The sequence below is a fragment of the Strongylocentrotus purpuratus genome, unplaced genomic scaffold (genome assembly GCF_000002235.5).
Source record: "Strongylocentrotus purpuratus isolate Spur 01 unplaced genomic scaffold, Spur_5.0 spur5_scaffold_3, whole genome shotgun sequence".
Classification (NCBI taxonomy): Eukaryota; Metazoa; Echinodermata; class Echinoidea; order Camarodonta; family Strongylocentrotidae; genus Strongylocentrotus; species Strongylocentrotus purpuratus.
In genome coordinates, this window is record NW_022145609.1 from 25,832,015 (window position 1) to 25,856,194 (window position 24,180).

At 38.2% G+C, this 24,180-nt stretch overlaps 1 protein-coding gene and 1 long non-coding RNA gene across 2 annotated transcripts; one reads left to right on the top strand and one right to left on the bottom strand.

The window, feature by feature from the left end:
- Window positions 1–214: 214 nt before the first annotated feature.
- LOC115928776 (coiled-coil domain-containing protein 34-like) lies at window positions 215–18,395 on the bottom strand. Its single transcript, XM_030996670.1, has 3 exons — window positions 18,184–18,395; window positions 7,601–7,810; window positions 215–364 (listed from the first exon to the last, which is right to left on the bottom strand). The coding sequence occupies exons 1-3, from the start codon at window positions 18,301–18,303 to the stop codon at window positions 251–253; spliced, it is 444 nt and encodes a 147-aa protein (XP_030852530.1). The 5' UTR covers window positions 18,304–18,395; the 3' UTR covers window positions 215–250.
- A 2,620-nt stretch (window positions 18,396–21,015) lies between these two features.
- LOC115928722 lies at window positions 21,016–23,821 on the top strand. The gene is made up of 3 exons (XR_004066197.1): window positions 21,016–21,088; window positions 22,212–22,288; window positions 23,771–23,821. It is a non-coding gene; the product is annotated as an uncharacterized LOC115928722 (long non-coding RNA).
- Window positions 23,822–24,180: the final 359 nt, after the last annotated feature.

Sequence of the window (24,180 nt, forward strand, 5' to 3'; positions counted from 1 at the left end):
GAAGTCCATGGCTTTCGTTTTAAGAAAGATATTTGCAAATGTAAAACATGCTTCAAATGGCTCTTTTATAGCGCAAAATGACAGTATATACGCGATTTAATCGTTTTCTTTGGATTGCGCAAGAAATAATGATGAGAGAGATAAACCGATGTCAAGAACAGATAGAGAAGCTCAAGCGCAACATAATGATACCTCTTAGAAGTCTATGGCTTTCTTTTTAAGAAAGATATTTGCAAATGTAAAACATGCTTCAAATGGCTCTTCCCCTTTGCAACAGGCTTGTGTATATTTGGGGTGTGTATAGGCATCCAGGGGACTGGGTTGTAGTAGCTGGGAATGGCGTAGCTTGCCTTGTCATGGTAGCCTACGTGTGAACACAAGTGGTAAAAAAATACAGCATTTTTTAATTAAGCTTCTGATTGATGTAAAAAGCCATTGGCAGTCAACAGCAGACAATCCTCACATTTACAAGTTTGCTGACATGACTGCAAAATTGTTTTAGGCATAACTATGAGCCAACAGTAAATGACTGATTTCTTTAGCAAAACACATAAAAAGGTACCCATGTGTTTTCTGATAGGCAGGCAAGGGTTAAAAGATATAATAACAAAGGGAATTTGGAGTAGGGAGTATCACCCTTAAGACAAAAATCAATTAGACAAAATAATTGTTTCAAATCAAGACTTGGCCTGGTATTGGTATTGCAGGTATCCAAAGGGATTAGCGACAATATACTCATTACTTTGCTTTAAAGAAGACAACATTTATTGAAGTATAGAAGTGAAAGAAATAGTTACATGATAAGAGTTTGAACATGAATCTCAATATTTCTAATTGCTTTACTCTAGTCTCAAAACTTGATAAATACTCTTTGAAGGTTATGTATTTACTTAAGTTTGCTTACAAGGAAAGCATTCTAAGGGAAAAGAACATATTACAGATGAAAGTGTAGAAAGTATTAATGCATTTTCCACTTTAAAGAGTTTCAATTATTATTACTATGTAAGTAATAGTCTGATTTTCAGACCATTGAACTGTATGGTCGTACGTTTTATGCTGCGCAAAGATTCAATAAGTTTAATTTTCGCCATTACAAGAAGTGGGTTATTGATGTGAGCAATTACTCATGTACCCTTTACAGCTCATTTTATGTATGTTTACAAAAGAAGAGGAACAAAAAAAAAGTCACTCAATAGTGTCTGACAGTGAAGTCTAGCAAAACCAGGTTTTTTTTTGCATAATTTGAATTTAAGGACACTGCTAACTATAAATTTTCACAGATAGGACATACATGAAGATGATGTTGGCTGCAAAAGAAACATAGTATCTTTAAAAGGAAGCTAACTAAGCTTTCGTGGTTATTGTAGCAACGTGGATTGTCGACACAGTCTTATAACATAGATTACTATGGTAATTCTTTCTCTCATTCACTCATTTGCATATTTATGGTAATTTATGGTAATTTATGGAAATAAGGTAATAAAATTCGCATTTTTACCCATAAATCATATTATCTTCATATAAATATCAGTTTTCACTACATATATTCTTTAGACCATTTGGGATAATAATACAAAAAACAACAACAAGGAAACGCTCTCGCCTGCATTACGCAATTCGATATGGTGAAAAATTGAAGCTGGAACATTATTACTAGGCAGGGTGGTCCATTAGCAGGCCCCCCCAAAATGAAATCCTCTGAATATAATCAGCATTTTGAAGTGAATATTGATTAAGAATCATGAACAAATAACAAAAATTTATTCATTTTTCTCATATTAAGTTGTGAAAACATAATCCAAGACTACTGACCTAAAATGACCTTGTGACCTGGAATTTGTGTCATATGATTTGTGATACTTGATAACCCTTGGGTACAAGTTTCATGGAATTTGAACAAACACTTTTGAAAATATGCTAAAAATTCAAAATCTTGATGTTGATACCACAAAAAAAGTTAAAGTTTGTTGACCTAAAATGACCTCTGACCTTAACTTTGTGACCTGAATTCTACTCACATGATTGGGGATACTTGAGTACCTTATAGTCCAAGTTTCATTGACTTAGGACTTATACTTTCAAAAATTCAAAAACTTAACCCTAAGTTAAGTTTTTGATGTTGACGCTGTCAACACCGCCAACGCCGCCGCAGTCACCGGAAAAGCAGCGCCTATGTCTCGTTTTGTTGTTTTTTTGCTACGCAGGCGAGACAAAAATTGTATTTTACTCACTAAAGTACCGATTTTTAGTGACATCAGTTGAGTTTTGTACAGTGGTGTTTGAAATGTTGAGAATCAATAGAACAGTTTTTAATACAGCAGCAATTGGAGCCACAGTTTTCAAATTAAATACGGTAACCCATACAAAGAAACCAGTTCAAACCAAGTACAGGTTGGGCAACGTCACCCTGGAAGAAGTGCAACACCACCCCTACCTGAATTCAAAGGGACTCGGTTGGGCCACACATATTGACCAAACTTCATCAAATTATATGTAGGCTCAAATTAGAGTTCTATGCAGCTACATGTACAGTACATGGGACCCACAGCATAAGTCAGACCAGGACAAACTAAACATTCACAACGAGGGACTATGACAGGGAATCAAGTGTTACAAAGATGCTGGAAAATCAAAAATGGGAATCTTTGAAAGTCCGCAGAACCAAAGCCAGACTACCTGCATTGTATAAGGAAACACATAACACATGGATTAACACCCAGCAACATATCAACTTATCTTCTCATTTGAAAATGGTGCTACGGTACATACTTTATACTCTTTGCATTGCAGCTTTCTTGCATATTTATGCATCCACAACAACCACTGAGCTGATAAGAGTTTTAAGCAACTACCCAAAGGTTGATATTTAAAAACTAGATATCTTCGAAACAATGATATTTCCACCTTTCAATTAACATCAAATACTCCACTTTTGAAATTGATCATGTCTGGTGACGTCGAGCATAATCCAGGACCTGAACATTCAAATTCGTTATGTCATACACTCAATTGTCTACTACTAAATGCCTGTTCCCTTGGTAATAAACTGAATGACCTGAAAGTGAGTTACTTCCGATAAAATAGATGGATGAACTCCGATTCCTGCGATGGTGAAATCTTAGATGTACAACAATATCAAATCTTTCGTAAAGACCGCAATCACAATGGAGGAGGTGTACTTTTTGCATGAAAACGATTCACGGCTCCGAGTTTGAGATTCCCAGCTGCGAGTTGTTATGGATTCAATTTAGTTTACCACGAAATAAAGGCAAGCTCTTTTTGGGTGTATCGTCCCCCATCATCTACCTGAGGAACTGTTTATTTTGTCCGCTTTCTTTGTCCGTCATATTCATAGTCGTAGATTTACGGAAAACGATTGAATTTATTCCATGGAATCTATTTATTGATGAAGAGAGCATTGATAACACGTGTGAACTTCACACTGACTTGTGTTGCAGGCAACAATCAAAGATGTATTTATCAAAGGAAATAGTTAGAATATCCAGAAGAAAGAGAAGAGCTTACAGAAGAGCTTACAGAAGAGCTTTAATACAGGAAAGCAAGGAAAGCAAAGAAAGCAAAGAAAGCAAAGAAAGCAAAGAAAGCAAAGAAAGCAAAGAAAGCAAATAATCACATACTGTACATGGAAAGAGGATTTCCATAACAATGAAACACCTTGCTCTATTGTGTACACTCCAAGACATTTAAATGCCATTACCAAATCATGCATGCCCAAGTCTTGCCAGTATCATTCTTTGAGTATTTAAATAGAGGAACAGCTGAAAAGTCTTTTATCTAATCACACGTTGAAAAGTGATTGTTATAACTTTCACTGATTGTGCATATATTAAGATGCATGGTGGGAAATCAATTGTTCAGGCAATGATTATTCATCAGCTCATCATGTTTATGCATAAGTCACAAGAAATGTTGGTGAGGAGGGGATAAGTTGTACTAACTGTCCAAAAACTCTTTATCTGTTGGTAAGGTATATATGGAGGAGACTGCACTTGTACTGGATGTGACGCCATGTTCACATGCAGGGCCAGATCATCAGTTGGGGGGAAAATGGGGTTAAAATTTGTGGGGTAAGTATATGCTGTATATCTGGCCCTGTTGTCACAGTTCCATGTTAGTAGTTTTCTGCTGGCATGGATCTCCCCTGATCCTCCCCTGATGGCAATTTTCGAATATGATAAATCAAAATATATCAAAGCTCTCGACATATCTTGAGCATTTCTCACTCTGTTTAACCATTATTTTCGTGCATTTGTTAGATGTGTATTTATTGTTTTGTTTTTGAGACTTTGAGACGGTTTTAGTAATGTAGTAAAACATGCTGATGCGTATTGACCTCTAGCGCGGTATACTTGCTGAGAGGGAGCTCGATTTGAATTTTCAAAGTATTCTTTTAGTTTCTAACATCATTAAGTTGAAACAAGGGAAACGCTCTCGGCGGTCTCGCCTGCATTACGCAATTTGTTATGATGAAAAATTGAAGTTGGAACATTATTATAGGCAGGGTGGCCATTAGCAGGCCCCAAAAAATGAAATCCTCTGAATATAATCAGCATTTTGAAGTGAATATTGAACAAATAACAAAAATTGATTCATTTATTCTCATATTAAGTTGTGAAAACATAATCCAAGACTACTGACCTAAAATGACCTTTGACCTTGTGACCTGGAATTTGTGAAATATGATTTGTGATACTTGAACAAACACTTTTGAAAATATGCTAAAAATTCAAAATCTTGATGTTGATACCACAACATAGTCTAAGTCTGTTGACCTTTGACTTTGTGACCTGAAATTCTACTCACATGATTGGGGATACTTGATAACCCTAAAGTCCAAGTTTCATTGACTAAGGACTCGTACTTTCAAAATTATATCAAAAATTAAAAAACTTAACCTTAGGTTAAGCTTTTGTTGTTGACGCCGTCGCCGTCACTGGAAAAGCGGCGCTTAAATGTCTCGCTTTTTTGCTACGCAGGCGAGACAAAAAAGGAAGAGCCAGGTTATTCCTTATGTTATCTATTGTTCTGATAATTTCTCATGTATTTCTTTGTTTTTTAACTTATGTATTTTGTTGTTTTATTTCATTTCTAACTATAATTCAACTAATTTGACCCCCAAATAAGTATAAACAAGACCAAATAACCAATGTTTTATCTCTTTTTTGGAAAAATGAGATTTCCATATGTTTTGTACACAAATCACAAAAATGAGTGATTTGGGCTGACATGCACAGACAAAAGGTCATGTGACTTTGTCCGTTTTTTGAAAAATATATTTCAAAAGATGCGCCAGACTTGAAAGAAAAAAGTTATACATTTCAGCGCAAGATTCTTTTGCGTTGAAAATGTATCAGGAAAAATGTAGGGCGGGGGCTTCTGAAGACCCCCCCCCACCCCCCCAGGCTAGATAGGGCTAAAGATAAAGTTGATTTCTGGTCATGTGATTGCATTGTGAAAGAAACGGTGAGGAATCGATCAGAAAAGGTGTGAACTGCAAGGTTCTGGAATCATCAAAATGATAACAAATGTGGACCAGTCTTGGTAAAGTTACAAGCACTATACACAGAAATATGTATATGCAGGGCTTAAATTAATCCAAGGCCACCAAGGCCATGGATGCCCCTTTGATTGGCCTCAATGATTTTTTGTGCCCTTTCCAATTCTTCTTATTTGTGCTGTAATATAGGAATGTGCCCTGCAGAAAAGTGGCCTTGCCCTAAAAATGTTGAAATTTAAAGCCTGTATTTGGGACTACATGAACATTTGGCGTAAAAATCCGTCCGTTATGCTGTTACATGAAATATTTAGAATATTAAGGCATTTGAAGAGCCATGCTTTTCAGGAAACATTTGTTATCTGATGTTCTTCCAGACTTGTATAATAACAATGATAATTTATTTATTTATTTATTTATTTATCATTCTTCGTCATCTTTAAAAGTTTACAGCTGATGTGATCTTCACCAGTTGCTTTATCTATACTCAGATTATCAATCTGTTTCAATACAAAATCCTCAGTAATCAAATTCAAATTAAATTGCGAATGAGTTGGACCCATATTATTGTCCTCGTCTAATGCTCACAAATTATTGTTCACCTGTTCCCAGAACTCAACCTTCTCTTTAAGAGAGCCCTGTTAGCCATAGAAATTGCCTACGGGAAGTGGTCTTATTCTATACTTACTTCACAAACCCACGCTCCCATTATCCACAATAAAATTATACATATGGAGCAATCAAATTTGCATTTGCAAACTCTGCAAAAATCACATGATAATGATAATTAAACAAGTTAAACACAAAACACATAAAACAAAAGTAATTTGGTTGTCCTTGACTGCCAGCTCGTCATTTTCGGGCAGCTCATCAAAACATCACCAAACACTAAAAAGGTGTAGATGATTGTACTAAGACACACCTCCTTACAACATTTGAAAGAAATCTGTCAAAAAATGTGGCAGTTAGAGCACATTAAAGACATATTTGACCTTTGACCATATAAAAGACGGAACAATGAGGGCAGCTTCACCCGAAGTGTCGATTGGTAACAAGATAACATTTCTAATTCTCTATACAAAATTTGAAAGATCATGAAATATGATCTGCAGAGCGCAAACTAGACACCCACCAAAATATGAACTCTTGACCCTATACAAGACGGAAAACTGGGGGCAGCATCACCAAAATCTATATGCTTGTAGATTATACCAAGATACATCTTTGTTGAAAATTTGAACAAAATCCCTTGAAAAATATGGCCTATAGAGCACACACAAACCATCCAAAAAAATATGGCCTTTTAACCTATAGAAGACAGAACACTGGGGGCAGCATCACCAAAAGTTATAGGTGTGTAGATTATATCACGAGACACCTCCATACAAAATTTGAAAGAAATCCGTCAAGGAATGATGCAGTTAGAGCGCACACAAGAATAAAATATGGCCTTTAACCCTATAAAAGACGGAACACTGGGGGCAGCATCACCAAAAGTTATAGGTGTGTAGATTATGTCACGAGACACCTCCATACAAAATTTGAAAGAAATCCGTCAAGGAATGTGGCAGTTAGAGCGCACACAAGAATAAAATATGGCCTTTTACCCTGTAAAAGATGGAACATTGGGGGCAGCGTCACCAAAAGTTATAGGTGTGTAGATTATACCAAGATACACCTCCATACAAAATTTGAAAGAAATCCGTCAAGGAATGATGCAGTTAGAGCGCGCTCAAGAATAAAATAATATGACGCGGTGGCATAACGCTGCTGAATCCAAAGTACCCGCCGGCATACTGCCGGGGGATACAATTATTTCAAAGATGTTTTTATACAACCCCTGTATGAATCATATTTTCCCTAACCAATCAGTAAGAAGACGAAAGTTTATAAAATTGGAGAGGAGCTTGCAAGATATGTCACAGTGTTGCCAATTTGTGTTTCAATGATGACAACTTTGAAAATATATAACTTTCTTATTTCTAGTCGGTTTTTGCTCAAACTTTCACTGACCTGTTTCTCTCATTTTCCTGCTTTTATTAAAAGCAACTTAATATCAGGGTGGACTTCCCCTTTAACACTCACCTTTGCTTTCTCCTGGACTCCCCTCTTCTCTTCTGCTTCAAGTTGTTTCTTTGTCTTCTCTAGCCTCCAGTTGGCTTTTCTCGATTCCTGCTCCTTAGTTGTTCTTTCCTCAATCCACATGTTGACCTTGACCTCAATGACCTTAGCTTTCTCCACCTTCATCTTCTCCTCTTCTGCAATCTTCAGCTGTTTCTCCCTCTGCAGCTTGGCCTAAACTTGATAAAGAGAGAAAAGAAGAGAAAAGAGTGAGTGAGAGTGAGAAAGGGGGGAGGAAGGAGAGGGAGAGAAAGGGGGGAGGAAGGAGAGGGAGAGTAAGAGAGAGAGGAAGGAGAGTGAGAGAGCGGGGATTGGGAGGGGATTGGGAGGAGAGGCTGGAGAGGGAGAGTAAGAGAGAGAGGGAGAGTGAGAGAGAAGGGGAGAGGCTGGATAGAGAGAGAGAGAGAGAGAGAGAGAGAGAGAGAGAGAGGGAGGAGAGTAGGGAAGGGAGAGAGAGAGAGAGAGAGAGAGAGAGAGAGAGAGAGAGAGAGAGAAGAGAGTGAGAGAGAAAGGGGGAAGGAAGAGAAAGGGGAAGGAGAGGGAGAGAGACAGACAGACAGAGGGAGAGTGACAGACAGACAGAGGGAGAGTGAGAGAGAGAGGGAGAGTGAGAGAGGGGGAAGGGGAGAGGCTGGATAGAGAGAGAGAGAGAGAGAGAGAGAGAAGGGAGAGAGAGAGAAGGGAGAGAGGGAGGAGAGTACGGGAAGAGAGAGAGAGAGAAGAGAGTGAGAGAGAAAGGGGGAAGGAGAGGGAGAGAGACAGACAGAGGAGACAGAGGAGAGAGAGGGAGAGAGAGGGAGAGAGAGAGAGAAGAGAGTGAGAGAGAAAGGGGGAAGGAAGAGAAAGGGGAAGGAGAGGGAGACAGAGAGAGAGGGAGACAGACAGAGAGGGAGAGTGAGAGAGGGGGAAGGGGAGAGGCTGGATAGAGATAGAGAGAGAGAGAGAGAGAGAAAGAGCAAGATAGAGAGGGAGAGTGAGAGAGAAGGGAGAGAGGGAGGAGAGTAGGGGAAGGGAGAGAGAGAGAGAGAGAAGAGAGTGAGAGAGAAAGGGGGAAGTGAGAGAGAAAGGGGGAAGAGAGAGAAAGGGGGAAGAGAGAAAGGGGGAAGGAAGAGAAAGGGGAAGGAGAGGGAGACGGACAGAGAGGGAGACGGACAGAGAGGGAGACAGAGAGGGAGAGTGAGAGAGGGGGAAGGGGAAGGGGAGAGGCTGGATAGAGAGAGAGAGAGAGAGAGAGAGAGCAAGATAGAGAGGGAGAGAGGGAGGAGAGTAGGGGAAGGGACAGAGAGAGAGAGAGAGAGAAGAGAGAGAGAGAGAAGAGAGTGAGAGAGAAAGGGGGAAGGAAGGGGAAGGGGAAGGAGGGGGAAGGAAGGGGAAGGAGGGGAAGGACGGGGAAGGAGAGGGAGAGAGACAGACAGACAGAGGAGGGAGAGAGGGAGAGTGAGAGAGAGAGATGGAAAATGGAGAGGGGAGGGAGGGGGAGGGGGAGGAGGGGAGAGGGGGAGAAGATTCAGAATATAGTGAAAAGGTAAGGATCACGACACCTCACCAACAGCTAAGGTAAAGACAATACTCTCAATTTGTGGTCATTAAAAGGGTGCTAGAAATTCTAGCACCAACTTAAATAACATTTTACATCAAATACCACACTTAAACAAAATGAAGTTAGCAAAACTTTAAACAATATGCGGCAAACGCTGGTAGCCCTCACCCTATCTAGCCCCCCTCCCCCCCTCTACATTTTTTGTGATTATTTTTCAACGATAAAGAATCTGTGCTGAAATTTTACGTCTTTTTCTTTCGAGCCTTGCGCATCTTTTGAAATAAATTTTTCGAAAATCGTACCTACCGTTACAAAGTCACTCAACCCTTTGTCTTTGCATGTCAGTCCAAAATCGCTCATTTCATGATTTATGTACAAAACATGTATGGAAATCTCATTTTTCAAAAAAAAGAGATAAAACATTGGTTATTTGTTCTTGTTTATAGCTTAGGTGTTTATTTCGGGGTTCAAAATAGTTGAATTTAAGTTATAATTAAAATAAAACAACAAAAACAATAAAATACATACATAACTAGATGGAATTTTGACTGCGCGCAGTCGAAAATGATGCCTCCGCCATAGAGCAATTTAAACAAGTTTGGAGTTTAAATCTCCAGTGGTTCTTGAGATATCATGATAACAATCTCAATGTATGGAATTTCATAAGTTGACCTCTGTGACCCTTGACCTTTGACCTACGTGCTCCAAAATCTAATCAGATTGTCTTCCTATGGTGATACACACTATCATTAAGTTTGAAGTTTAAATCTCCAGTGGTTCTTGAGATATTATGATAACAATCTCAATGTATGGAATTTCATAAGTTGACCTCTATGACCCTTGACCTTTGACCTACGTGCTCCAAAATCTAATCAGATTGTCTTCCTATAGTGATACACACTATCACTAAGTTTGAAGTTTAAATCTCCAGTGGTTCTTGAGATATTATGATAACAATCTCAATGTATGGAATTTCATAAGTTGACCTCTATGACCTTTGACCTTTGACCTACGTGCTCCAAAATCTAATCAGATTGTCTTCCTATAGTGATACACACTATCACTAAGTTTGAAGTTTAAATCTCCAGTGGTTCTTGAGATATCATAACAATCTCAATGTATGGAATTTCATAAGTTGACCTCTGTGACCCTTGACCTTTGACCTACGTGCTCCAAAATCTAATCAGATTGTCTTCCTATGGTGATACACACTATCATTAAGTTTGAAGTTTAAATCTCCAGTGGTTCTTGAGATATTATGATAACAATCTCAATGTATGGAATTTCATAAGTTGACCTGTGTGACCCTTGATCTTTGACCTACGTGCTCCAAAATCTAATCAGATCGTCTTCCTATGGTGATACATACTATCCTTAAGTTTGAAGTTTTTACATCTCCAGTGGTTCTTGAGATATGATAACAATCTCAATGTATGGAATTTCATAAGTTGACCTCTGTGACCCTTGACCTTTGACATACGTGCTCCAAAATCTAATCAGATCGTCTTCCTATGGTGATACATACTATCCTTAAGTTTGAAGTTTAAATCTCAAATGGTTCTTGAGATATCGCGCTAACAAACTCAATACAAGGAATTTCATAAGTTGACCTCTGTGACCTGTGACCTTTGACCTACGTACTCCAAAATCTAATTGGATCGTCTTCCTATGGTGATAAATACTATTCCCGAGTCTTAAGTTAAAATCTTAAATGGTTCTTGAGATATTGTGATAACGGTCAAACGGGACGGACGTACGGACGGACAACCCGAAAACATGATGCCTCCGGCACCACCTTCGGTGGCGGAGGCATAAAAAGGAAATACATAAGGAATAACCTGGCTATTCCAATTTTCTTTTGGTATTACTATCCCCAATGGTCTAAAGAATATATGTACCGGTAGTGAAAATGTTTAAATATGAAGAATATATGATTTATAGGTAAAAATGTGAATGTTATTACCTTATTTGCATGAATTACCATTAAAGGTAAAGACCAGTATTGGAAACGCCCTAATTTCAAAAAATGAAATGGAAGCTCTCATTACCAATCATGTGAAAGAATATGTTTTGACTAATACATGATGATAAAAAATTTCCCGGGAAACCGCCTACTAATTCATATATTTCGGAAATTTGTTTCTCTCATGGTCTGTGAGAGATATAGGGTAGTCCCATATACATCTTTCTGTGTATAGTGCTTGTAACTTTACGAAGAATGGGCAAAATTTCTTATCATTTTGATGATTCCAGAACCTTGCAGATGCTAGATGCTAGATGATCAACCTTTTCTGATCGATTCCACGTTTCTTTTACAATGCAATCGCATGACCATAACTGGTCTTTACCTTTAATATGCAAATGAGTGAATTTTTCTATACATTTCACTTGCATGCATGCATGCAAATTTTCGCAGAGAACAAAAGGGGGGGCCTTAGAAGTGTTGAGATTGTAAATAATAAACTCTTTTATGTTGTAAAGCTCCCTCTCAAGGTCAATATATTAATTTAGCTATTAACCAGTGTTTCTTGACTAAAATGGACTGATTGGCTATAGATTGGAAATTACATATCACAACTGCATATTCTTAGATTTTCATGGTTGCAGCTACCATTGTATGGCCTTAGGCGCTACCGGTATTTGAAACTATCAAAATTTACCAGGCACACCGGTAAATTTTGATATTCAATTTTTCTCGAAACCAGAAGTGTTTTAGGGGCTAAATTTTCTAGTGTTTATAATGCATCCACAGGGGCATCCAAATATATCAAAATTGTAAAGAATCACTATCCAGCCAATTTTCGAAATTTCCCAAAACTTTGTATTACCTTTAAAGGTGAGGGGTTTGATGGGACTGCCAACAGCCCTATAGACCAACTGTAAGTTTCATTACATTTATTTCTTCTTGGGTTCCCAAAGTTAGGGGGATATGCCAGCTCATACACCACCATTTGCAGTTTTGTAGACCCCACACCCTTTCTCTTTTGTCCGCAAGAACTTTAAGGATCCCGTTTAGTAACAGCATTACCTTTTCTTTCACTCTCTTTCTCTCTTGCTTAGTCTTTTTGATCAGCCATTTCTCCCACGGGGTCAACTGCGAGACTTTGTTGGATGTCGTCTGCGAGGTGGATGTTGAATGGGAGTCACTGGTCTTTGGCAGGGAGTACCTGGACGATTTGCTGCAACACTCCCGTCTGAGACCTTTGAGCGAGAGGTCGATAAAGGCCTTGATCGTGACTGACTGAATTCAAAGGGACTCGGTTGGGCCACACATATTGACCAAACTTCATCAAATTATATGTAGGCTCAAATTAGAGTTCTATGCAGCTACATGTACAGTACATGGGACCCACAGCATAAGTCAGACCAGGACAAACTAAACATTCACAACGAGGAACTATGACAGGGAATCAAGTGTTACAAAGATGCTGGAAAATCAAAAATGGGAATCTTTGAAAGTCCGCAGAACCAAAGCCAGACTACCTGCATTGTATAAGGAAACACATAACACATGGATTAACACCCAGCAACATATCAACTTATCTTCTCATTTGAAAATGGTGCTACGGTACATACTTTATACTCTTTGCATTGCAGCTTTCTTGCATATTTATGCATCCACAACAACCACTGAGCTGATAAGAGATTTAAGCAACTACCCAAAGATTGATATTTAAAAACTAGATATCTTCGAAACAATGATATTTCCACCTTTCAATTAACATCAAATACTCCACTTTTGAAATTGATCATGTCTGGTGACGTGGAGCGTAATCCGGGACCTGAACATTCAAATTTGTTACGTCATACACTCAATTGTCTACTACTAAATGCCTGTTCCCTTGGTAATAAACTGAATAACCTGAAAGTGAGTTACTTCCGATAAAATAGATGGATGAACTCCAATTCCTGCGATGGTGAAATCTTAGATGTACAACAATATCAAATCTTTCGTAAAGACCACAATCACAACGGAGGTGTACTTTTTGCATGAAAACGATTCACGGCTCCGAGTTTGAGATTCCCAGCTGCGAGTTGTTATGGATTCAATTTAGTTTACCACGAAATAAAGGCAAGCTCTTTTTGGGTGTATGCTATCGTCCCCCATCATCTAATGCTACCTTCCGTGATGGACTAAATAAGTCCTTTGTTCTTATCACCCACATATTTCTTCTTTCAAATCCATTATTTTATGCAGTGGTTTCCAGGGAATAATTTTCCTGGTATCGCATCGCAATTTGCTATGCATTTTTGCATGACTGCTATACAAAATATCTTTTGTGTAGCAGTTTTCTTCCATAGAAATGTACAGAATTTCATTTGAAATATTTATCCATCGGCTGAAATTGCTAATCAAAAAATTTGAGGAAAATTATTCCCTGGTTTCCATATTCATAACTCGGTTCCATTTGAATTAGACTGTAGTCGTGTGCCACAGTTACTTCCTAGGGTTTTCCATCAATTTCACAAAGCAGATAGCGTACACTATGAATATGACTGACAAAGAAAGCGGACAAAATATACAGTTCTTCAGGTAGACAAAGGAACATCCCTTCACTGCTATTATGTAAAAATATGTAGAACTGGTGTCACATGCATATTCCTTTGTCTACCTGAGGAACTGTATATTTTGTCCGCTTTCTTTGTCCGTCATATTCATAGTCGTAGATTTACAGAAAACGATTGAATTTATTCCATGGAATCTATTTATTGATGAAGAGAGCATTGATAACACGTGTGAACTTCACACTGACTTGTGTTGCAGGCAACAATCAAAGATGTATTTATCAAAGGAAATAGTTAGAATATCCAGAAGAGAGAGAAGAGCTTACAGAAGAGCTTACAGAAGAGCTTTAATACAGGAAAGCAAGAAAGCAAAGAAAGCAAAGAAAGCAAATAATCACATACTGTACATGGAAAGAGGATTTCCATAACAATGAAACACCTTGCTCTATTGTGTATACTCCAAGACATTTAAATGCCATTACCAAATCATGCATGCCCAAGTCTTGCCAGTATCATTCTTTGAGTATTTAAATAGAGGAACAGCTGAAAAGTCTTTTATCTAATCACACGTTGAAAAGTGATTGTTATAACTTTCACTGATTGTGCATATATTAAGATGCATGGTGGGAAATCAATTGTTCAGGCAATGATTATTCATCAGCTCATCATGTTTATGCATAAGTCACAAGAAATGTTGGTGAGGAGGGGATAAGTTGTACTAACTGTCCTAAAAACTCTTTATCTGTTGGTAAGGTATATATGGAGGAGACTGCACTTGTACTGGATGTGACGCCATGTTCACATGCAGGGCCAGATCATCAGTTGGGGGGAAAATGGGGTTAAAATTTGTGGGGTAAGTATATGCTGTATATCTGGCCCTGTTGTCACAGTTCCATGTTAGTAGTTTTCTGCTGGCATGGATCTCCCCTGATCCTCCCCCGATGGCAATTTTCGAATATGATAAATCAAAGAATATCAAAGCTCTCGATATATCTTGAGCATTTCTCACTCTGTTTAAGAAGGTGACTACTAAGAAGCCGGCCGCTGAGATGGTTGCTACAGCATATAATGTTTAACCATTATTTTCATGCACTAGATGTGTATTTTTTGTTTTGTTTTTGAGACTTTGAGACGGTTTTAGTAATGTAATAAAAAAACATGCTGATGCGTATTGACCTCTAGCGTGGTATACTTGCTGAGAGGCAGCACGATTTGAATTTTCAAAGTATTCTTTCTAACATCATTAAGTTGAAACAAGGGAAACGCTCTCGGCGGTCTCGCCTGCATTACGCAATTTGTTATGATGAAAAATTGAAGTTGAAACATTATTATAGGCAGGGTGGCCCATTAGCAGGCCCCAAAAAATGAAATCCTCTGAATATAATCAGCATTTTGAAGTGAATATTGATTAAGAATCATGAACAAATAACAAAAATTGATTCATTTATTCTCATATTAAGTTTTGAAAACATAATCCAAGGCTACTGACCTAAAATGACCTTTGACCTTGTGACCTGGAATTTGTGTCATATGACTTGTGATACTTGATAACCCTTGGGTACAACTTTCATGGAATTTGAACAAACACAGTTGGAAATATGCTAAAAATTCAAAATCTTGATGTTCATAACACAAAAAAGTCTAAGTTTGTTGACCTAAAATGACCTTTGACCTCAACTCACATGATTAGGGATACTTGATAACCCTAAAGTCCAAGTTTCATTGACTAAGGACTTGTACTTCAGCCGTCGCCGTCGCCGTCGCTGGAAAAGCGGCGCTTAAATGTCTCGCTTTTTTGCTACGCAGGCGAGACAAAAAAGAGCCAGGTTATTCCTTATGTTATCTATTGTTCTGATAATTTCTCATGTATTTCTTTGTTTTTTAACTTATGTATTTTGTTGTTTTATTTCATTTCTAACTATAATTCAACTAATTTGACCCCCAAATAAGTATAAACAAGACCAAATAACCAATGTTTTATCTCTTTTTTGGAAAAATGAGATTTCCATATGTTTTGTACACAAATCACAAAAATGAGTGATTTGGGCTGACATGCACAGACAAAAGGTCATGTGACTTTGTCTGTTTTTTGAAAAATATATTTCAAAAGATGCGCCAGACTTGAAAGAAAAAAGTTATACATTTCAGCGCAAGATTCTTTTGCGTTAAAAATGTATCAGGAAAAATGTAGGGCGGGGGCTTCTGAAGACCCCCCCCCCCCCCCCCCCCCCAGGCTAGATAGGGCTAAAGATAAAGTTGATTTCTGGTCATGCGATTGCATTTGAAAGAAACGGTGAGAAATCGATCAGAAAAGGTGTGAACTGCAAGGTTCTGGAATCATCAAAATGATAACAAATGTGGACCAGTCTTGGTAAAGTTACAAGCACTATACACAGAAATATGTATATGCAGGGCTTAAATTAATCCAAGGCCACCAAGGCCATGGATGCCCCTTTGATTGGCCTCAATGATTTTTTGTGCCCTTTCCAATTCTTCTTATTTGTGCTGTAATATAGGAATGTGCCCTGCAGAAAAGTGGCCTTGCCCTAAAAATGTTGAAATTTAAAGCCTGTATATGGGACTACATGAACATTTGGCGTAAAAATCCCGATTTTTATGCTGTTACATGAAATATTTAGAATATTAAGGCATTTGAAGAGCCATGCTTTTCAGGAAACATTTGTTATCTGATGTTCTACAGACATGTATAATAACAGTGATAATTTATTTATTTATTTATTTATTTATTTATCATTCTTCGTCATCTTTAAAGTTTACAGCTGATGTGATCTTCACCAGTTGCTTTATCTATACTCAGATTATCAATCTGTTTCAATACAAAATCCTCAGTAATCAAATTCAAATTAAATTGCGAATGAGTTGGACCCATATTATTGTCCTCGTCTAATGCTCACAAATTATTGTTCACCTGTTCCCAGAACTCAACCTTCTCTTTAAGAGAGCCCTGTTAGCCATAGAAATTGCCTACGGGAAGTGGTCTTATTCTATACTTACTTCACAAACCCATGCTCCCATTATCCACAATAAAATTATACATATGGATTATGGAGCAATCAAATTTGCATTTGCAAACTCTGCAAAAATCACATGATAATGATAATTAAACAAGTTAAACACAAAACACATAAAACAAAAGTAATTTGGTTGTCCTTGACTGCCAGCTCGTCATTTTCGGGCAGCTCATCAAAACATCACCAAACACTAAAAAGGTGTAGATGATTGTACTAAGACACACCTCCATACAACATTTGAAAGAAATCTGTCAAAAAATGTGGCAGTTAGAGCACATTAAAGACATATTTGACCTTTGACCATATAAAAGACGGAACAATGAGGGCAGCTTCACCCGAAGTGTCGATTGGTAACAAGATACATTTCTAATTCTCTATACAAAATTTGAAAGATCATGAAATATGATCTGCAGAGCGCAAACTAGACACCCACCAAAATATGAACTCTTGACCCTATACATGTACAAGACGGAAAACTGGGGGCAGCATCACCAAAATCTATATGCTTGTAGATTATACCAAGATACATCTTTGTTGAAAATTTGCCCGCATGTTTTGCCTCTGCTCTTAGACCAACATTATGCATTTCAAAGTCATGAAAAGGCAATAAATATCAACAAACATGGTCTACAACAACTCTTAATGACAAAATAATCCCAGCCATGAATTTTTTTAAGCATTTGATAGCCCAAAACATGACAATTTTCGTCATTAAAAAAAAATTTAAAAAAATCAGCCGATTTTTTTGTCGATCTTCTGATCCGATAACGATCATAGGTGCGAGGGTGTCACTCCGATCTTTCGATCCGATCAGAGCCCCAACTTACAGGGTTACCTTTTAACCTATAGAAGACGGAACACTGGGGGCAGCATCACCAAAAGTTATAGGTGTGTAGATTATCCAAAGATACACCTCGATACAAAATTTGAAAGAAATCCGTCAAGGAATGATGCAGTTAGAGCGCACACAAGAATAAAATATGGTCTTTTACCCTGTAAAAGATGGAACACTGGGGGCAGCATCACCAAAAGTTATAGGTGTGTAGATTATACCAAGATACACCTCCATACACAATTTGAAAGAAATCCGTCAAGGAATGATGCAGTTAGAGCGCGCTCAAGAATAAAATAATATGACGCGGTGGCGTAACGCTGCTGAATCCAAAGTACCCCACCGGCATACTGCCGGGGGATACAATTATTTCAAAGATGTTTTTATACAACCCCTGTATGAATCATATTTTCCCTAACCAATCAGTAAGAAAACTAAAGTTTATAAAATTGGAGAGGAGTTTGCAAGATATGTCAGTGTTGCCAATTTGTGTTTCAATGATGACAACTTTGAAAATATATAACTTTCTTATTTCTAGTCGGTTTTTGCTCAAACTTTCACTGACCTGTTTCTCTCATTTTCCTGCTTTTATTAAAAGCAACTTAATATCAGGGTGGACTTCCCCTTTAACACTCACCTTTGCTTTCTCCTGGACTCCCCTCTTCTCTTCTGCTTCAAGTTGTTTCTTTGTCTTCTCTAGCCTCCAGTTGGCTTTTCTCGATTCCTGCTCCTTAGTTGTTCTTTCCTCAATCGACATGTTGACCTTGACCTCAATGACCTTAGCTTTTTCCACCTTCAGCTGTTTCTCCCTCTGCAGCTTGGCCTCAACTTGATAAAGAGAGAAAAGAGAAACGAGTGAGTGAGAGTGAGAAGGGGGAGGAAGGAGAGGGAGAGTAAGAGAGAGGGAGGAGAGTAGGGGAAGGGAGAAAGAGAGAGAGAGAGAGAGAGAGAGAGAAGAGTGAGAGAGAAAGGGGGAAGGAAGAGAAAGGGGAAGGAGGGGGAAGGACAGGGAAGGAGAGGGAGAGAGACAGACAGACAGAGGAGGAGAGTTGATAGAGAGAGTTGAGAGAGAGAGATGGAAAAGGGGGCGGGAGGGAGGGGGAGGGGGAGGAGGAGGAGGGGAGAGGGGGAGAAGATTCAGATTATGGTAAAAAGGTAAGAATCACGACACCTCACCAACAGCTAAGGTAAAGACAATACTCTCAATTTGTGGTCATAAAGGGTGCTAGAAATTCTAGCACCAACTTAAATAACATTTTACATCAAATACCACACTTTAAACAAAATGAAGTTAGCAAAACTTTAAACAATATGCGGCAAACGCTGGTAGCCCTAAGAATAAGTTCGTTAATGAAGACTTAATACAAATATTTATTGGAGATTGCTTAATACAACAAGTTAAACAAACAAAAATTTTAGGAGTTACAATTGATGATAAAATAACATAGAAATTACATATTGATAACGTTTGTTCAAAAATTTCTCAAGCCGTAGGGGAAATGAATAGGTTAAAAATAAGGCTGTGCACAACAGTGTAATGAGGTACCCGAGTACACTCCCAGGCTTACAAGCGAATACTTGAGTAATCGGACGCCATGTTTTTTTATAATTTTTTTGATTTTTTTTGAATTTTTTTGATTTTTTTTTTTTTTTTGCCACCACCATACCACTGGGGCAGTTTCTCACGTCGCCGAAAACGCATGCAATTTTACTTTGAGTTGCAGTTGAAGGCGCCGATTTAATAATAATAATAACAGTAAACAATGGTGTTTTAAAAACCAAAGATGGCAGAATAATCCATTTTCCTCCAAGTCCAAACAGAAATCCAGACATTTGGTCCCAGTTTCTGAGTGGTGAGTTTGACAGTGCTTGAGTTGGGAAGCATTTTTACCGACGGCACCATGCCAGCGGCCGCCGCTCACCCAGTCACGGGTAAGCGTCAGCCTGGACAGATTTTTTTTTTTTTTTTTTTTTTTGCGGCCGAATATTCGGGTACTAAAAATCGTACCCGAGTAGTTCTCAACTGTGCGGGTACTCGAGCATTCGACTACACGTTGCAGCCCTAGTTAAAAACTGTTGTTCCAATGAGGATTCTTTTAACCCTGTATTACACAATGATTTTACCTTATTTATCATATTGCAATATTGTATGGGGGAACAGTGCAATGTATCTTAGAAATAGAATTGGAGTACTCCAGAAGTATGCAATACGAGTTATTTGCAATTCACCTCTTGCCCACACAACCCTTTATTTCAACAGTTTAGTATTTTAAAGGTGGATCAAATGTGTAGTTCGCAAATTGCAATTTTTATGATTACAAAGTGTTGGTAAAAATATTTAATTCATCCAGGGAGGTGAAAGAAAAGGAGGCGAAACTCTTGTAATTTATTCAAACGCATTCTTGAGTTCTAAAGCGTAACAATGGGATGTGTAACATTCCACTTGGCTTTGAAGTTCCATGCTCCGAACCGCGCTTCCACTGCGGGGAATTTCGGAAGCCAGGCACCAGTTTTAAATTTATTACAAAATATCAAATTACCGGCAAAATTTCAGTGTAAATCAAAAACTTTATATGGGGATTTTATTGGGAATAGTGCATCAAACAAATTTTCAAATTTAGAACTCCGTCCTTACTTTAATTTGTGTGCCAGAGTTGTTAAAAGAAAAATTACATCCTGTCAAAACTCAATATTTTAGGATGATGCGCTAATTTGTGCATGCTTTAATGTCCCGTTATTTGATCCATGATTTACAATCTTCAATAACATTAAGTTTGCTAATGCGTGTTTTCGCGTGTTTTTTGTATTTTTCAAGTTTAAAAAAGGATGAAAGTACACAAATTTGAGTTCGCTTGTTCTACTCTTTACACATTCAACAATGGATGAGAAATCATTGGAAGGGACAGCGAACAGTTGCAGTGATACCATTTTCTGATGTAGGAATTCTAAATCCTGAAATTTCATGCGCTCTTTTATCTCACCACCTGGTCAACAGTTGCAGATTAGCGCATAACTTTTCGGCGGCTTGGAGCATGGGGTCAAAGGAGAGCGGCTTGATTCCTGTCCTTCTCTATCACGTCCCTGATTCATCTGAAACTCTTTGATGTTATAACAAGATGCTATAGGAATATCTTTAACCAATCTCCACCGCTGAAATAGTTTTTTGTTTTTTTTAGTGAATTAAACAGTAATTAATAAATCAATTATTAGTTCCAAGCTGTCTGTATTTAAACCAGCTCATGTTGTTGTATACTAGCGCCATCTACTGTTGTAAACGGTTCATGGTATAATCGATATTGAAACTGTTACGTTCGCCCCGCTCGTGTCTTATTTTTTCGTACCACGGCGAGCCCGGATTCCTATTATTTCATGAATATTCATTACGCAGGGTCGGGGAAAGTCTCGATATCTTGAATATTCATGTTATCGAGGTGGGAAATATGCATGCTGTGCATGTTGTTGAGGTCGCAATCGCAGCTGATTCATGCACGACGCTACTCGCACAAAGTGAGAAGATTTAGTTCACGGAGAATGGAGAATGGGTGAGTAATTGATTGAGTGAATTTAGTAATTAATTTTAATAAAGCTGTAACTCGTGATTTACGGTAATTTCTTTACATTTTGAGACTGTTCTCAACAGATTTTTGGGAAAAGGCTAGGAAAATATTTCTCTCGAAATTGCACTTTGATTTTCATCGTCGTGAAGTAGTTTGACTGCGGTTTGCCGTCATGTCACCTTAGTACTCCAGTTAGAGCCCAGGGGTTCCGGCAGGCCCACCCCGGGGAATTTCGGTGCTCAATTGCATCAAGATAACACTTTCTAATCAGGTTTTATTCCAATTTGATCGTCATCGTGAATATAATTCAACAATCATCGATTGAATTTAAATCTAGATTTAACGTTACACCTTAAAATAATCTATGAAGTATGAATTCTTTTAATAATCCAAGAGGATTAATTCTTGTTTATATCTTTAGTAGATGTGGACTCTGTAATTGGCTATAGACCTCTAGGGTCTATACTCAGTGCCATATTTCGCTCAGTTGCATCATTGGTGCGTGTTAACTTTTAGACCAAAATTGTTTGTGACCATGGATAATCAAACGACTCCAAACCATATTTCATTTAGATGTAAACCTGGAACTTATTAATAAAAATATTCAAAGAAAACAAACAAAAGTAGTCTAGGATTCATTTATTTAATGTTAATTAGATGCTGTGTGTGTCCAGCGCGTGCTTGTCAAGTTGTCATAACTCGTATAGAACTAGACCTATTCAAGATTTTTTTCTCCAAAGTGTGCAGTTCATTTGATAAATCTATTTTTGTTGGACGTTGTATAAGAGAAGACCCCTAGGCTAGTCGACAATTATGTTTTCTTATATGGTATGTAGTCCCCCTCTTGTTATAAAGTACTACTTCATGTTCATACTATAGGCCATAGATACCACTGTTCGAGCACAAGTTAAATATCTTCCATTTATTTTTACTTTGTACTGTGGTTCATTAAATAGGAATGTGATTTCCACACCATATTAAAATTAAGGGCAACCATGACATAAAAAATAGCTATTAATTTGTATTATGCTTGATCTATTTTATTTTGTTAAGGAGAAAGGGATTCCTTCATTGTCGTATTGATTTTTTTTTCTTTTTGTTCCAAAAGATTGAAACTGAAGAGCTGGAAGGAGGACATAACAACATCTCTTATATTTGCAAGATGACGCAGAAAGTCCCATGCAGGTAAAGTTATCAGGTTATTTAGCACACTAATATTAAACGACCACCTATTAATTCAATCAAAAGGCCTTGCCCCCCCCCCCCCCCCACGAAAAAAAAAAGAGAAGAAAGGAAAGAAGGAAAGGGAAGGGAAAGAGGAGAGAAAGGGAAAGAAAGAAGAGGAAGAAGAAAAGAAAAGGGATTCAAACGTGGTTTATTTTTTTATTCCAAAGGTGGATAAAAAATAATGCTGAAATGACATATTTCCGAGATTTTTCCTCACTTTTGTATGCGTTTGGTGGAAAATAACAAATTCCTAAATTTACAACCAGGCAAGAAATATGATTCTTGAGATTCCTACATGTCAGGGCCCGAGGAACGGCGGGGATCGGGAGCCTCGAGCTCCCCCCCCCCCCCTCCCCCCCCCCCCCCACTTTAGAAAAAAAGTATATTAAAGAGAAATAAAAAAAGAAAGAGCAAGAAAGAAAGAATAGTTAACTGCCAGTGTCAACAAATAATGAGGCATCAAAATTGCTCATCTGACCGTGATTAAATGCCTAAAACCCCTAAGCTTCCGGGGGCTCTGCCCCCTGGATTCCACCTAGGGCCCTAAGGCGGGCCCCTGAATGCTTATCTGACCATAATTTATTGCCTTAAACCCCTGAGCTTCCGGGGTCGGACAAGGTATCAAAATGTGTTTATCTGAATGCAGGCCCGTAGCCAGGGGGCGGGTGCGGTCCCCCAAAAGTCACTGCCCCCCCCCCCCCCAAAAAAAAAGAGAGGAAAGAAAAAGGAGTAATCAAAGAACATCTTTGAAATTCAGACAAGGATTAAGAGTCGAGAACTGTATAATGAATCGTCTTCCTTCTCTAATGATTTAATGAATCGTAAAAGCTTCAGCGCTTTGCTTGGAGGGGAAAAACTGAATTCAGACGAGGATTTTTTTTTAGAACTGTACAACGAATCGTCTTCTTTCTCTAATAATTTAATGCAACGTCAAAGCTTCCGAAGGAGGGAGGGGGAAACTCGCCCCTCCCTGCACCCCCCCCCCCCCGCATTACGTCACTGCTGGTCACCATTACGTACCAATATTTGGCTCGCATAATTTCAAATTTTGGACCCCCCCCCCCTAAGAAATCCTGGATCCGCGCCTCGTTGCAAGCGTACGTATATAGTGGAGGGTATATTTTATTCTAGTTCTGCACCTAGCATACAAATATTGATAATTTGTTATTTACTGGAGGTCCTGTGTTTAGAAGTGCCATAGCTAATGCACATCCAAAGCACTACATGTTGGGTATACACAGGACCCCTCATTATTTTTTTTGTAAGGGGTCCTTTCACTTCTTGAGCAATGAAGATGAAGAAGAACCAAAATAAGATTGATAAAAGTCTGTTTATTGGATGTATTACAGTTGATATGTATATGTATCAATTAGTATCATTGTTTTTTATTAGAAGTACAGTTCCATGCTGGTCCATTGTTTTAGAGATGCTCTCATGTAGGATGATGCTTCTCTACAGTGGATGATGCAGGCATGCTGGTTTATAAACTCGGGAGGGAACAAAGAATAGATATTGACGGGATCATATCTAGAGATGGCAGCCTACTACACTTCATACGAGCAAGTGTGCTAATATACATGAAGGTACCCCCCCATAAACTTTTGTGGAACTGACATTGATTCATGTCAGAAAATTAATTAGATCTGAAAAAGTTTTGTAGATTATGAAATTATTCCTACTTCAAGTATTGTATGTAAGTAAGAAGGTTTGAAAGACAACCCTATAAATGCATTAAATATGGAAACTGCTAATCATCATTGCCTTTCGTATCCAAACTGTTAACTTTAATAGAATCATGTTTCGATGCTTTCTAACTTAAGAAAACGGGGGGGGGGGGGGGGGGGGGGGGG

What these genes read in the sequence shown, in the direction of transcription:
- LOC115928776 (XM_030996670.1), bottom strand. Translation starts at nt 18,303, where the DNA reads ATGTCGATTGAGGAAAGAACAACTAAGGAGCAGGAATCGAGAAAAGCC. An exon ending in GAGTCCAGGAGAAAGCAAAG is followed by an intron (nt 7,811 to 18,183) that starts GTGAGTGTTAAA and finishes TATCAAGTTTAG; the next exon opens with GCCAAGCTGCAGAGGGAGAA. An exon ending in GAGTCCAGGAGAAAGCAAAG is followed by an intron (nt 365 to 7,600) that starts GTGAGTGTTAAA and finishes GTTCACACGTAG; the next exon opens with GCTACCATGACAAGGCAAGC.